This window comes from Elgaria multicarinata, chromosome 10 (genome assembly GCF_023053635.1).
Source record: "Elgaria multicarinata webbii isolate HBS135686 ecotype San Diego chromosome 10, rElgMul1.1.pri, whole genome shotgun sequence".
NCBI lineage: Eukaryota > Metazoa > Chordata > Lepidosauria > Squamata > Anguidae > Elgaria > Elgaria multicarinata.
The window spans coordinates 6,017,353-6,032,493 of NC_086180.1; the positions used below are offsets into that span (position 1 = coordinate 6,017,353).

General features: G+C 46.6%; 1 protein-coding gene across 2 annotated transcripts in view; it reads left to right on the top strand.

Moving 5' to 3' along the window:
- DNAAF9 (dynein axonemal assembly factor 9) overlaps window positions 1–15,141 on the top strand; it is a 127,674-nt gene that overhangs the window by 11,442 nt on the left and 101,091 nt on the right. For both annotated transcript variants that reach the window (XM_063135386.1, XM_063135387.1), the window contains exon 2: window positions 3,036–3,115. In XM_063135386.1, coding sequence (XP_062991456.1) covers window positions 3,036–3,115 — 80 coding nt within the window. The remainder of the gene's footprint in view (window positions 1–3,035; window positions 3,116–15,141) is intronic.

A 15,141-nucleotide genomic window follows, 5' to 3' on the forward strand; every position in this document is an offset into this window, starting at 1 on the left:
TAGAGTAACGGCTTGAACTTAGTGACATATTTTAAAGAAGCAAAATGGAGCAGAAGGCAGCCGAGGAGAGCGGTACTGAAAATAATTGAGAATGTGTTGGTGTGTTTCTTATTGTCAATGGTTCTTTACATTTTGAACATAGAGTAAAAGGTCTTGAGTGGGAAGTGAGATGGCCTGCCTTTCATTGTGGGTTTTGGATGACGGACAGAAAAGAATCTCCTCTTGAAGTCATTTTCTGAAGCAAAAGTGGAGGCAGGGAGTGGGTGGAAGAAGAGAAATGCTACCATTTATTTTTGGCTAATGGCAGCTGTGAGGACGATGTTACCTGCAAGTTGAAACCCAAGAACCATCTGCATATGGGCTTATTTAACTCCTCTTCACAGTATGGGAAATGAGACCTGTTAAGGCAGGAGTATTCCTAAGCCAATTTGTACCTGACAGCGGCCAGTTTTATCACCTGTTTCCCCCTGGGTTGGGGGTGGGGGGGGTATCTGGTGATAAAACTGGGCATTTATTTCCCATGGATCTGTAAGTAGAAGATGCTCTTACTCCTGCAGTTGCACAAAGACCATTGATTATGCAGAGATCCTTGCATGCAATTGCATGTGTCCAGCCAGCTACATTTGAGCGTCTGTGGACTGGAGTACTAATCCTTCACTGGCATCGGAAGGGGAATAGAGCAGACAACTTTCATAGGGCTTTGGAAACAAAGCCCTATGAAGAGAGACTGAAAGAACTGGGCATGCTTAGCCTAGAGAAGAGAAGGCTGAGGGGAGACATGAGAGCACTCTTCAAATACTTGAAAGGTTGTCACACAGAGGAGGACCAGGATCTCTTCTCGATCATCCCAGCGTGCAGGACACGGAATAATGGGCTCAAGTTACAGGAAGCCAGATTCCGGCTGGACGTCAGGAAAAACTTCTGACTGTTAGAGCAGTACGACAATGGAACCAATGATCTAGGAGGTGGTGGGAGGAATAACTAGGTCAGAAAGCAGCAGGAGCAACCTGTAATTAGCATTTCGCCTGCTTCTTCCTTGGCTTTCTCCTGATTTCCTTGCCTTTGACAGGGCAGTGGGGGCAATCATTCAAGAGACACTGTTTCTAGCCTCATGCCACCCCATTTTTACCAGCTTTGTTCCTGTGCCCTTAATGGCAGACACACACACACGCACCAGCAGGTTTTATCCTAGTATGAACAGAAAGCAACGGCAAGGCTGCACCAGCTCAGTTTCTGACAGTCAAGTTGGTGTTAAAGACATAGCCCCCGTCTATATCCAAATCACGTGAGGTACTGGTTCCTCTCTATTCAGCCCTGGTTAGGCCTCATCTAGAGTATTGCGTCCAGTTCTGGGCTCCACAATTCAAGAAGGACGCAGACAAGCTGGAGCGTGTTCAGAAGAGGGCAACCAGGATGATCAGGGGTCTGGAAACAAAGCCCTATGAAGAGAGACTGAAAGAACTGGGCATGTTTAGCCTGGAGAAGAGAAGGTTGAGGGGAGACAGGATAGCCCTCTTCAAATACTTAAAAGGTTGTCACACAGAGGAGGGCCAGGATCTCTTCTCGATCATCCCAGTGTGCAGGACACAGACTAGTGGGCTCAAGTTACAGGAAGCCAGATTCCGGCTGGATGTCAGGAAAAACTCCTGACTGTTAGAGCAGTATGACAATGGAACGCATGATCTAGGGAGGTGGTGGGCTCTCCCACACTAGAGGCATTCAAGAGGCAGCTGGACAACCCATCTGTCAGGGATGCTTTAGGGTGGGTTCCTGCATTGAGAAGGGGGTTGGACTCCATGGCCTTAGATGCCCCTTCCAACTCTACTATTCTATGACTTTCTAAAGCCCCCCCCCCCCACAGAGGCAATTCTTCATCAAATAGGTATCAAGGCAACAGGGCTGGCGTCAAGGGTCGGCATAGCTAGGCACCTGCAAAGGACCCACACTTTGTTAGGGAGTCCACTGAAAAGAGCCCCCTTGAACTGCTCCTTGTTTTCATCACTGCCACCTTCTTCTTGGGCCACCGAGTCTTGCCCTGGCCTGGAGGGATGTGAAGAAACAAGCAAGCAAGAAGCAGTGGTGAGAAGGAATAGTCGTAGTAAATAAAACGCCCATGCAAACGTAAAGGTTTGAACCCAGTGCCCAAATGACACTCCTTCAGAATTTTGGTCCAGAGCCCAAATTTAGGTCTTTAAAGGACAAAACTGGCACCTTTCATTGAGTCTGGAAGCAAATAGCGGTTTTTCATTCAGAACAGAGGTCAACCTGGATGGATTCGTGCATGTCCAGGCTTGCCTGTTTGATCACTTAGCACAGCCTTCCTCAACCTGGGGCGGTCCAGATGTGTTGGACTACAACTCCCAGAATGCCCCAGGCTGGGGCATTCTGGGAGATGCAGTCCAACACATCTGGACCGCCCCAGGTTGAGGAAGGCTGACTTAGCATATTTAAGAGCAAAATCATGCTTGTGGACTGTGGGCTGGATTACATGGCGTTGTGTTCTGCCCAGAGGGAATTCGTAATGATTCAGATTTAGAATGAAACTTTTCCTGGAGTGCTCCAAATGAAGAGCATTTTACAGGACCCCACATGCCAGCGACGATACCTCTGTGGCTTCGGGTGGGGGCTCAACCTGAAGCCCAGTCTGCAAATGTGGGCTGATGACACTGCAATGGAAAAATTGTGTTTTGGTGGTAGCTATGTTGCCTTCGTTATATCCGAAGCCTGCGTTGCAAAGTGCGGCGAAATGGGGTGAAATGAGATGAAGATATGTTTGTTTCCAGGCTAAGCAGAAGTGGAAGATGAGTAGGCCCAACTAACGGAAAAACTCATAGAATTTGTGCAGTGAGAACAATAGATTGCAAAGAAAAAGTGAGTGGGCAGGGCAACCATAAGAGAGCATTTTTTATGCGAATGCTGACACTGTCAGAACAGCTAATGCTTTACTGCCAGGCGACAATCTGTTTCATCAAGCCCAGGCTCCATCCTTTTTAAACATCACCTCTAACTGTCTGTCTCTTCTTTCTCTTTTTCAGCTGTAGCCGCCTTCGACAAATTCAAAGCATTCTGACTCAGAGCAGCAAATCCCAGCCAGATGGAATACTGTGTATTTTGGGTAAATTCTTTTAGTTATTAATATGCCTTGACAGTTTGACTGAAATGTGCAAATACGGCCCAGGAGTCTGAGAAGTTTCAAAACTTCTTGAATATTCCCAATCCAGAAGAAGTGGGCAACTATTTTGAGGAATGTGTCTCACCTGTTAGCAGGGGGGAGTATTTCAGCGAATTAAACATGGAACCCCTTAGAAACAGACAGGATGAAGAGTCCAAGGAGTCTGCCCTCAATGTATAGTGGAGAGGGCTTTACTAGATATCTTAGAATCAAGCATTTGAATATGTAACTGATGCAAAAGAAGTGTATGGTTTTTAGGATTTACTGATCTTCTAAGATGGGCAAGGTAGTCTGATTGGTGTAAGGCACAAGATAGAAATTGGAGATGTTCCTAGGAGGAGGCAAAAGGATGCCTCACCACTCTTGGAATTGTTGTAGATTGCAAGCTGAATATAAGCCAACAGTGCGATATGGCTGCAAGAAAGGCAAATGCTATTTTGGGCTGCATTAATAGAAGTATAGCTTCCAAATCGCGTGAGGTCCTGGTTCCTCTCTATTCGGCCCTGGTTAGGCCTCATCTAGAGTATTACGTCCAGTTCTGGGCTCCACAATTCAAGAAGGACGTAGACAAGCTGGAGCGTGTTCAGAGGAGGGCAACCAGAATGATCAGGGGTCTGGAAACAAAGCCCTATGAAGAGAGATTGAAAGAACTGGGCATGTTTAGCCTAGAGAAGAGAAGATTGAGGGGAGACATGACAGCACTCTTCAAATACTTCAAAGGTTGTCACACAGAGGAGGGCCAGGATCTCTTCTCGATCCTCCCAGAGTGCAGGACACGGAATAACGGGCTCAAGTTAAACGAAGCCAGATTCCAGCTGGACAACAGGAAAAACTTCCTGACTGTTAGAGCAGTACGACAATGGAATCAGTTAGTTAGGGAGGTTGTGTTGTCTCCCACCCTAGAGGCCTTCAAGAGGCAGCTGGACAGCCATCTGTCAGGGATGCTTTAGAGTGGATTCCTTCATTGAGCAGGGGTTGGACTCGATGACCTTGTAGGCCCCTTCCAACTCTGCTATTCTATGATTCTATGATTCTTCATCTGTCTGTCACCCTCACCCTGGGCTAGAAACTGTCTTTTCTTTATGACTCTTTCCGTTGCAATTTGCCCAACGAGAACAGTGTGGTGGGAATAAGAGTTTTGCTGCTTCATAGTGGGCAGGTCCCCAGATAACTTGCAATGTTACAAAAACATTTTACATACAAAACTCCTGGACTGTCCCTAGTGCCTCCAGGTTACCTGCAAATGTTGCAGGGAGATCAGCCACCACAGGACAGATCTTCAAACCCTTTCTTAGTTGAGGGAGAAGCTCCTTAAGGCACCTAAGATGTGTTCGTTGCCAACACTTCAGGAAGTGCTCCCAAGTTTGGATCACCTGACAAGAGTGATACTCTGGCTACTGCTATTGCTTCCTCTTGATATGCTCACTATAGGGCAATGTCCTGGCTGCAGTATTCTTCACCTGGGGCATCAGGTTCTTTGAACTCTCCCTGCTAGTTCTCCTGGGCCTTCTGTTACGGCTTGGGTCCCACAGCTGGGATGGGATCCCTCCCTGTATTCTGAATCCTCTGGCTGCCACGAGGGACAATGTGAAGCTGGGTGCTGGGTGCCTGTTCGTCCTGGCAACCCGGCGCATCCTCATTTGTCCTAGCAGCTAAAAGCAACACATTTGTTTACGTAAAACGCTTAGGTATGTTTCCCTACAGGCTTCAGCTGATACAGGTTGCTAAGCAACAGTAACAATGTGTAACGTCAGCTGATACAGGTTGCTAAGCTCCTCGCCCGACTCCTCGGGGCTTTCCAATGTAATCCTACCCCCCTTTCTGCCTCTTCTCTCCCCCCCCCCCCGCGAAGGGGGCAGCGCCACGGTCTGGAGCATGATTGAGGCACGGCCGGGGCCCTTGGTGGCCAGGTGGGAGGCTGCTCGCCTGCTGCGAGCTGAGGCCCCAGCCTAATCTCATGCAAGCTGGGCAGGCGGCCCAAGGCTGACAGGAACCCCGGGGAGAGGGTCCGGATCATGAGCGAGGCACGGCCGGGGCCCTTGGTGGCCGGGTGGGAGGCTGCTCGCCTGCTGCGAGCTGAGGCCCCGGCCTAATCTCATGCGAGCTGGGCGGGGAGCCCAAGGCTGACAGGAACCCCGGGGAGAGGGGGACACCTGCTCCCCCACTCTCCGACCTCCCTGCCCCCCAGGTCTGCCAGACGGCGCTGTATCGGTGGCCTCCAAGCAGCCCGCACCCGCCCACCCCGATGATATTTAATTAATAAACTTTAAGATATGCTTCAATGGCGTATGTTACACCAGGTACAGCTAGTGTTTATGATTTCTCCTAGAAATGCCACATTTACTTGGCTTGTCCCTTCAACTGTGCTTGATGCCGAAAACTGTGGGGCGCCCAAACCATGGCAAAAACTGCAGGGTGATCGGAGGCTTCTGTGAGGAAGTAGCTGTGGGGATAGTCTGAGGAATTGCTCTTTAACTGTCCTCTCAGACTAGGCCATGTGCTTCTGGTGGGCCCTGAACCCAGACCGTGCAGGCTGTGTGCCCAGAGCAGCCTCAGTCACTGAGAGGTTGATTCTGCAAAATAGGAAGAGTAGCCCTCTGAGTACTGAAGTGCAGCTGGCCTCCTTGGCTATTCCTGAGAGAGTTATCGCTTAACTATGGAGGCAGGGCTGACTCATTTTAAACAATCTGGTCATGCTTCCTGCACAGTTATGAGTAATGTGGATGGTGAAGTGAGATGTGATGTGAGTTACAGTTTTCGGTTTTCCGTCCTTTCTCATTTTTCCCTCTGAAAGGTATCGCTGGAAGGCTTGTTTCTCTCTCTTCTTTCTTTATTTCGAGTTAGGGCGATTTATGTGCAAGCCTCTGTTGCATTTAATTGTAAACAGCCTTTGAGGACAGGCCACATGAAAAGGCTGTATATAGGCTGGAAATATGAGCATTAAATGAGTTGCAGCTTGGGGGGAAATAGGCATGTTTTGTTCAGAGTCACAAGCTGCTAAACCATCCTGGACATGGGATATTATCCATCCCTGAGTCAAGGACAAATCTTTGTGGTTAGGGAAATGATTAAATACATGAACAGAGAATAAGCAGCTCTTTAGAAAGGCTTGTGGTGATGAGAGGAAGCCTATCTGATTTTACAATACCCTGACGTAGCAGTCTTGCTCTCTGTCTGGCCGATAGACCTCGTGCGGTTGAGAACATGGTCTATACTGTCCACCCATGATGACTGAGGCAGTTAGCACCACATCTGACTGGCTCTGGCTTTCTCAGTGAAATCTAAGCCCTACAGAAGGGCTGTACTCTAGACCTTGCCAGAAAGTTGGTGCCAATTGGTTTAAATCAAAGTAAGAGAAACTTCTTGAATTCCTGAAGTTGAAACCACCATGGATGTGATAAGAGGCTGTGCGGAGACTGAAGTAGATCTCTTTGCCAAAAGAAACTCAGTGCAGCAAAATACAAAATGTGTCTTTCACAAACTACAGAAATGATGTCCGGTTGGGGTGTGAGCATTCCTCTGTCATGTGTTGCATGGGAACGGCCATTTCCATGCTTTCATTGGGCAAAAGACAGCCCGAGGAACTGCATGACTACAAACGACTTGGCTACCTGGGTTATGGGAGAGGTGATTATCTGTCTGCTGCTATGCTATCCACGCTTATTTGGGGGCAAGCGCCCTTGAACTCAGTGGGACTTACTTCTGAGTAAGCCTGGATAGGATTGCAGCCAGAGTCTCTGGATTTGAAGAGAGCTATTGACACACTTGCTACTCCTCACTTCCACAAGCTCATCTAGCTTTGATAATCTAAACAAATCTATTATCAATAAAAGCCCTATTATATACATAGTGCCCTGGTTCCCACACCACAATGACCCACCCATTTTTTAAAATAGTTGAGGGAACGACAAACCAGACAAAGAAATACCCTAGGTTGTTGCTCTGGCTTGTTTTGCAAAAAACCTGTCAGAGGTCTGGATTTTCAACAATCCACTTGCAGTAGGAGCAGTCAGGAAGCAGGCCCCATTCATGACAACCCCACACCGCTTTGATCACAACAACCCAGAACTAAAAGAAGTTGAGGGTTGTCGTGAAATATGACCCAGGCCACTGTGTGGCAAGCAAAGATTCTTGTTCCGTCAATGATGGTATCCTGCAGCCATTTCCTTCCCCACAGAAATAATTCTGTAATTGCCCATAGCACGATAGTGCAGCTTTCATAGAATCATAGAAGCAAAGAATAGCAGAGTTGGAAGGGGCCTACAAGGCCATCGAGTCCAACCCCCTGCTCAATGCAGGAATCCACCCTAAAGCATCCCTGACAGATGGCTGTCCAGCTGCCTCTTGAAGGCCTCTAGTGTGGGAGAGCCCACAACCCCCCTAGGTCACTGGTTCCATTGTCGTACTGCTCTAACAGTCAGGAAGTTTTTCCTGATGTCCAGCTGGAATCTGGCTTCCTTTAACTTGAGCCCGTTATTCCGTGTCCTATACTCTGGGAGGATCGAGGATTCTCGATCCTTTCATAAATTTCCGTGCTGGAAGGAGGAAATGAGAATTAATTTTCTAAGTTTGCAGATCTGGATATTAAGATGCATGCAGATGTTGCTTAGTCCAGGTGAAATAGAAGTACATGAGAAAGATGACACCAAATTGGGTGGGATAGGTAATACCCTGGAAGACAAAAACAACCTTCAAAGTGATCTTGATAGGCTGGAATGCTGGGCTGAAAACAACAGAATGAAATTTAATAGGGATAAATGCCAAGTTCTACATGTAGGAAATAGAAACCAAATGCAGAGTTACAAGATGTGGGATACTTGGCTCAGCAGTACTACAAACGAGAAGGATCTTGGAATTGTTGTAGATCACAACCTGAATAGAAGCCGACAGTGCGATATGGCTGCAAGAAAGGCAAATGCCATTTTGGGCTGCATTAATAGAAGTATAGCTTCCAAATCATGTGAGGTACTGGTTCCTCTCCATTCGGCCCTGGTTAGGCCTCATCTAGAGTATTGCATCCAGTTCTGGGCTCCACAGTTCAAGACACAGACAAGTTGGAGCATGTTCAGAGGAGGGCAACCAGAATGATCAGGGGTCTGGAAACAAAGCCCTATGAAGAGAGGCAGAAAGAACTGGGCATGTTTAGTCTGGAGAAGAGAAGATTGAGGGGAGACATGATAGCACTCTTCAAATACTTGAAAGGTTGTCACACAGAGGAGGGCCAGGATCTCTTCTCGATCCTCCCAGAGTGCAGGACACGGAATAACGGGCTCAAGTTAAAGGAAGCCAGATTCCAGCTGGACATCAGGAAAAACTTCCTGTTAGAGCGGTACGACAATGGAACTAGTGACCTAGGCAGGTTGTGGGCTTTCCCACACTAGAGGCCTTCAAGAGGCAGCTGGACAACCACCTGTCAGGGATGCTTTAGGGTGGATTCCTGTACTGAGCAGGGGGTTGGACTCGATGGCCTTGTAGGTCCCTTCCAACTCTGCTGTTCTATGGTTCTATGAGAATTCAGGAGCCTTTCTTTAGCGGTCTCTTTCTTGTATCCCTGGAGGTGAGCACTTTAAAATGTGAGCTGCAATATCAAGATGAGAGGAGCTCCTGAATGTACAGCGTTGATGGGAATATAATTAAGACGAAGCTGTGTTGCAACATTGCAAAACAGAGCACTTGGCATATATACGTGGGAGTGTTTAATGGTAGCTCCCTTATATTGATAGCTCTTAATGCTTTCAAGACTTGGGGCTTTTATTTCCTAAATTAAAAATGGCCGGGGGTAGGGGTGGTTGAGGCTATTCCTGGGCCAGGGGAAAGAGCAGCATATAAATATTCTAATTTGTATGCCCTGCTTAACTTTGAAAAGTACCTGAATGGCCTAGTTTTCTTGCTACAGTTTCCCTGAGCTCTCAGATCTGGTCCATGCTTATAAATCTGAATTTGTTGGCAGCCCCTGAACTGTATCCCAGCATAACCCTGTGTGAAAGCTGAGTTGAACAGTTACACCGGAAACCAGGCCGTTAGAGTTGCAGCCATAGTGAAGGCTGCCAGATGTTAAGTGGGATCAGATCCTGTACAGCTTTAACCCTTTCTCAGGAAGCACAGGCTTGATTGAGGCCTAATTATACGTTTATCGTGGTAGGGAATATATATCTCAGATTTTTGTGTGATTGGTCCCATCTGAAACAAATTTTTGAAATGTACTCCTTTTCAATAAAGACCTCTCACATTACCGTATTTCTTCGATTGTAAGACGCCATCGATTGTAAGACGCACACTAATTTCAGTGCCACCAACAGAAAAAAAAACCCTAAGAAACACCCGCGATTCTAAGACGCACCCCATTTTTAGAGATGTTTATATGGGGGGGGGGGGGAGAAAAGAATCAAAGAAATGGGGGCCTACAATCCCAACAAGCTACGAGGGAAACATTGAGCCAGGCAGGGAATGGGTTCTCTCCTGGACTCCCCCAACCCATGTGACATTTCTTCCCCCTTGCTTTTAATAAAAAGAAACCAGAAGCTTGGTTTCTTTTTATTAAGCTGACCATATGAAAAGGAGGACAGGGCTTCTGTATCTTTAACAGCTGTACAGATAAGGGAATTTCATTAGGTGTCATTTGTATGCATGTAGCACCTGGTGAAATTGCCTCTTATCACAACAGATAAAGCTGCAGGAGCCCTGCCCTCTAACTATACTAGTGTGACCAGATACAAAAGAGGGCAGGGCTCCTGTAGCTTTATCTGTTGTGATAAAGAGGCAATTTCACCAGGTGCTGCATGCATGCAAATGACACCTGCTGAAATTCTCTTTTCTATGCAACTGTTAAAGATACAGGAGCCTTGTCCTCCTTTTCATAGAGTCACTCTATTTTTATCCCTTTTCTTTTCCTGGGAAAGGTCTGTTGTTCTCTTCTGTCTTTCAGCCTTAGGGATAGATTTTGCTTTAAGCCCAGCTGTGAAGCAGGGCTGGAAATTATTTTAAGAGCATTGTAGTCAGCTTCAGAATTTTAGATCCCCATGTAAGCAGGTACATGGGGTTTTCCCCAAGCCCTGATCAATATGATTCCCAAGTTTAAGGCTTGTTACACTTATTGAGAGTAATAATGTATTCCTGGTAACTGGATATAGAGGTTTTGCAGTGATTGGCGGTTCTTTATTTACTTTGGGCCACAAATTTAGATAATTGGTATATGTACGCAAGCAGACTCCTGGACCTATTTGTAAGGATGCTATATCTCTAGGGTCCCCAACATGGTGCCCACAGGTCTTGGCGCCCACCTTATTTTTCTTTTAGTCTCATCAGTTTGCCTTCTTGGAAATGGGCATCTTGTTACTGGCCATGACCATCATAGCAGCCATTTTGTGAGAGCACCCACGACACTGTCTCAAAATTCCAGATGGTGCCCATAGGCCCAAAAGGTTTGGGGATCCCTGCCATATTTGATGTTGAAGAGTGGCATGTGCCCCCTCTTTGCGGGATGTTTGTGTGGGGTGGACATGTGGGGTGTGACTGGATTGTTGGGGGGGGGGAGAAACCATTTGGGCCAAATTGCTAATGTATTTCTTGCCTCAGGGATGTAACTTCTGGGCAAAAGTTGCAATGAAATGTAGGTAAACTAACATGGGTGGCCGTTAATCAGTTGAGGTCGATGTTGGATGCCCCAAACATTTCCTTGGGTGCCATTTTAAAGCTCTTGGTAGCCAGAAGCTATTTATCTCCTTCCAATCCTCCAGTTTAACGAGTAGCTTGAAATCGTAAACTTAACCCCCTCCTCACCCTCTGCACTGTTTTGCTCCTGATCTCTGTTTATGACACCGAAATGTGAAGGATAGTGTTTAGTCTGGGGTAAGAGTGTCACGGGTGGGGCTAGTGTCTCTTTGGGTCTCCCTCCCAAAGCTCACGACTCTCTTCTTGCCTCTCAGCAAGGCAGGCCTTTGATAAGATTTTTCTGACGGCTGCCTTCTGCAAAGCTGAAGGTGATTTCTTCGAAACCTGTCAACTTTCCTGCCGTGATTCAGGGATGTCTTCCATAAGTCTTCGGCGTTCCTGTTTGAATCACAAAGCTTGCCATGGAAGAATTGGGTCACCAGATTAGCTTATTAGGAAGCTTCAGTCAACAGCATATCAGTTAGAGAGAAATGGTATTTTAGAGACATGTGTGGGCAGTGGAATTACTAAGAAAGCACCCCCAAGTCTCGCTGCCCAGCACCAGGGTTTGGACAATTTGCAATGTCCCGTTCTTCTCACACACCATATGGGGAATTAGGTCAGTGATCTAAGGAAGTATTTAAACACAAGGATCCTGTGGATAACAAAAGCAAGAGGGAATAGAATCATAGAATCATAGAATAGCAGAGTTGGAAGGGGCCTACAAGGCCATCGAGTCCAACCCCCTGCTCAAGGCAGGAATCCACCCTAAAGCATCCCTGACAGATGGTTGTCCAGCTGCCTCTGGAAGGCCTCTAGTGTGGGAGAGCCCCAAACCCCCCTAGGTAAGTGATTCCATTGTCGTACTGTTCTAACAGTCAGGAATTTTTTCCTGATGTCCAGCTGGAATCTGGCTTCCTTTAACTTGAGCCCATTATTCCGTGTCCTGCACTCTGAGAGGATCGAGAAGAGATCCTGGCCCTCCTCTGTGTGACAACCTTTTAAGTATTTGAAGAGTGCTGTCATGTCTCCCTTCAATCTTCTCTTCTCCAGGCTAAACATGCCCAGTTCTTTCAGTCTCTCTTCATAGGGCTTTGTTTCCAGACCCCTGATCATCCTGGTTGCCCTCCTCTGAACACGCTCCAGCTTGTCTGCGTCCTTCTTGAATTGTGGAGCCCAGAACTGGACACAATACTCTAGATGAGGCCTAACCAGGGCCGAATAGAGAGGAACCAGTACCTCACGTGATTTGGAAGCTATACTTCTATTAATGCAGCCCAAAATAGCATTTGCCTTTCTTGCAGCCATATCGCACTGTTGGCTTCTATTCAGCTTGCGATCTACAACAATTCCAAGATCCTTCTCATTTGTAGTATTGCTGAGCCAAGTATCCCCCATCTTGTAACTGTGCCTTTGGTTTCTATTCCCTAAATGTAGAGTTTGGCATTTATCCCTATTAAGTTTCATTCTGTTGTTTTCAGCCCAGCATTCCAGCCTATCAAGATCACTTTGAAGTTTGTTTCTGTCTTCCAGGGTATTAGCTATCCCACATATTATACATATAATAATACATATTATGTCCTGTATATTGACGTAGTAATTGATCAGAGGGGCTAGTTAATTGACCTGGCTGTGAGGTGTGAGTGTAGCCGCATCAGGAGGGTGATGTACGTAGAGAAATAAAAGGAAATAAGAGTGTTCAGTGTCATCCCCTACAACCACTGGGCAGTTTGAAACTTCCAGATTGGCCAGGCCTGGTATAAATTCTAGGAACCTGTCCTCCTGGCTTGAACTTTCTTGGTCAGCAGAGCAGAGTCCTCTGCTTCTTGTGGCTCTGGTTCGCAGCCCATTGTCCATGTTCAGGATGTTGTTACCTAGCAGTGGCTAGCCAGTGCCGCCTGAACTTCACATCCATCTCCTGTTCTTAAAGCCCAGCATCTAGTAAATGAGGAGAGGGGCTGAGTCAGTGGAGTGTCTCTTGGCTTCTAGCCACCGATAGGCCCCATTTGTATTAGATTGGCCTTCAGAGAAGGTAGAGAGATCTGATCTCACAAGGAAACCAATTCCATGCTTCAACAACAGCAGCAATGGTTTAAACAAAGACTAACATCTGGAATAGGGGGTGGGTTATTTATACACAAGCAAAGGATGTTAAGGTGAGACTTGACCTTCATCTGTTGTGGCAGCAGCATTTTTATCCTCCTATTCATCTGTTTCTGATACCATCTGTCGCTCAGCGTCCTCTGGGGCCCCCTGGTTGACCTTGATGTCACGGTTCCCAATTCCATGCTCATTCTTCAGATTAGCATATCATAAAGGGTTTTTTAAAAAAACAAAAACAAACCCTAATCCTCAATCGTTCCAAATCATGTGGTGGCCAGAGATCATCTGGTATAAGCCATCCCTATCCTTTCTGGGCTGGTTTTATGGCTTATTATGAGTAAATAGATGGCGTCCTTCTCCTTAAATTGCTTTATTAAGCTACTAGTTGCCTCTAAAGCCGTCTACCCTGTTTTAGAATTGTGTGTCTATTCTAGCGATCCCTTTCACCTCTTCTTCTATCCTTCCTTTTGGCTCAAAGTCATCTATTATCAGCACCGCAGGACTGGTACAAGTATTACAGATACCCCACCGGTAACGTGGAGATCTGGCCAGGGTCTTGCTCTTGAAGAACTGTTTTCGTCATGACCAGGCATTCTGGGAATCTTGGTCAATCACATTGGCTTTCCAGCTTCCTGCAGGTCTCTGACCAGCCCAATGCCTGTTTCTCCACAGATGTGGGCGGCCAGTTGGACAGTCTCACTTGAAGCCTTTGGTGGAGATCCCCAAATTGCTCTGGATGCAAATTATGTTCCTTAATCAAGGAGACAATTCAAGAATATGGGATCTGTTCAGATGGGCATGAAGAAAAATATTAATTCTTAACGCTGAATTATCCTCTCTGTACAAGGTGTCCTGACTGGATGCTTGCGGATATGCCCAGTGCCAATTCTGGTCACTGCGGTGGTTGGATAAACAGCCAACTCAATCACAGGAACAGTAGCTGACCATATGTGGGGCCTGCCAGTGAAGTCTGAAGCTACTTGCGTTAAATGGAAATGTGACGTCTTATTCAAGAGTGGGCAGCGTGTTTGTTGCAGGTCACATGCAAACCCCACTGTCACTGAATTTTCTGTGAGGGGCAGGAAAAGAGCACCATGTTTTTGCAAGGAAACATGGCATGCTGGGAGTATTTCCAAGCAGAATTGCACTCCTGGAAGGAGAACAATTCTGCTTCCAGTCAAGGTGCAGGACCATGAGAACGTAAGAAGTGCCCTGATGTTGGACGAGACCAAGGGTCCATCTCGTCCAGCACTCTGTTCACACAGTGGCCAACCAGCTGTTGACCAGGGACCAACAAAGCAGGACAAGGTGCAACAGCACCTTCCCACCCACATTCCCCAGCAACTGCTGCACCCAGGCTTACTGCCTCAGATACTGAAGGTAGCTCATAACCATCAGGCCTAGTAGCCATTGATAGCCTTCTCCTCCAGGAATTTATCCAGCCCCTTTTTAAAGCCATCCAAATTGGTGGCCATCACTACATCTTGTGATAGTGAATCCCATCATTTAACTCTGCGCTGTGTGAAGAAGTCCTTCCTTTGATCTGTCTTGAATCTCAAACCATTCAGCTTCATGGGAGGACCCCGTTGGCTTCTAGTATTTTGAGAGAGGGAGAAAAATGTCTCCCTCTCCACATTCTCCACACCATGCATCATTTTGTACACCTCTATCATGTCTCCCCTCAGCCTCCTTTTGCCCCCAAGCTAAAACCATCCCAGCTGTTGTAACCTTCCCTCATAAGGTAGATGTTCCACATCCCTAGTTTCCTTGCAAAATTGCTGCGTTGTTTTGCTGTCCTAGCAGAAAATTCAGCACCAATTGCAGTTGTGGGGTGCGGAGGTCCAACTGGACTTTATATGTAGATGCATTTAACTCCCTCCTGTCTTAAAGACACAAAAAAGCCTGTTGTGACTTTATGTGTGAGGTGCATGATGGGGTGGGGGGTGGGGCTTAACCATTTAAGTTTGATTTAAATCATGATTTAAATCACGATTTAAATTACTACTCAAAAAGACTCGATTTAATCATGTGACTCCCCCCTTCAAAAGTGCACTCTATTCATTGAATTTTTTGCAACTTCGCACTTAAGAGGTAAGGGGTTGGTTCTGTGTACATAGATTTGCAAAGGCACAATGGGATTGTGTTCTCTGCAGACACAAATTCACAGTTTTGAGAACTGTAAAACCAAGCAGCTGTGATAATAACTTCTAGATAGA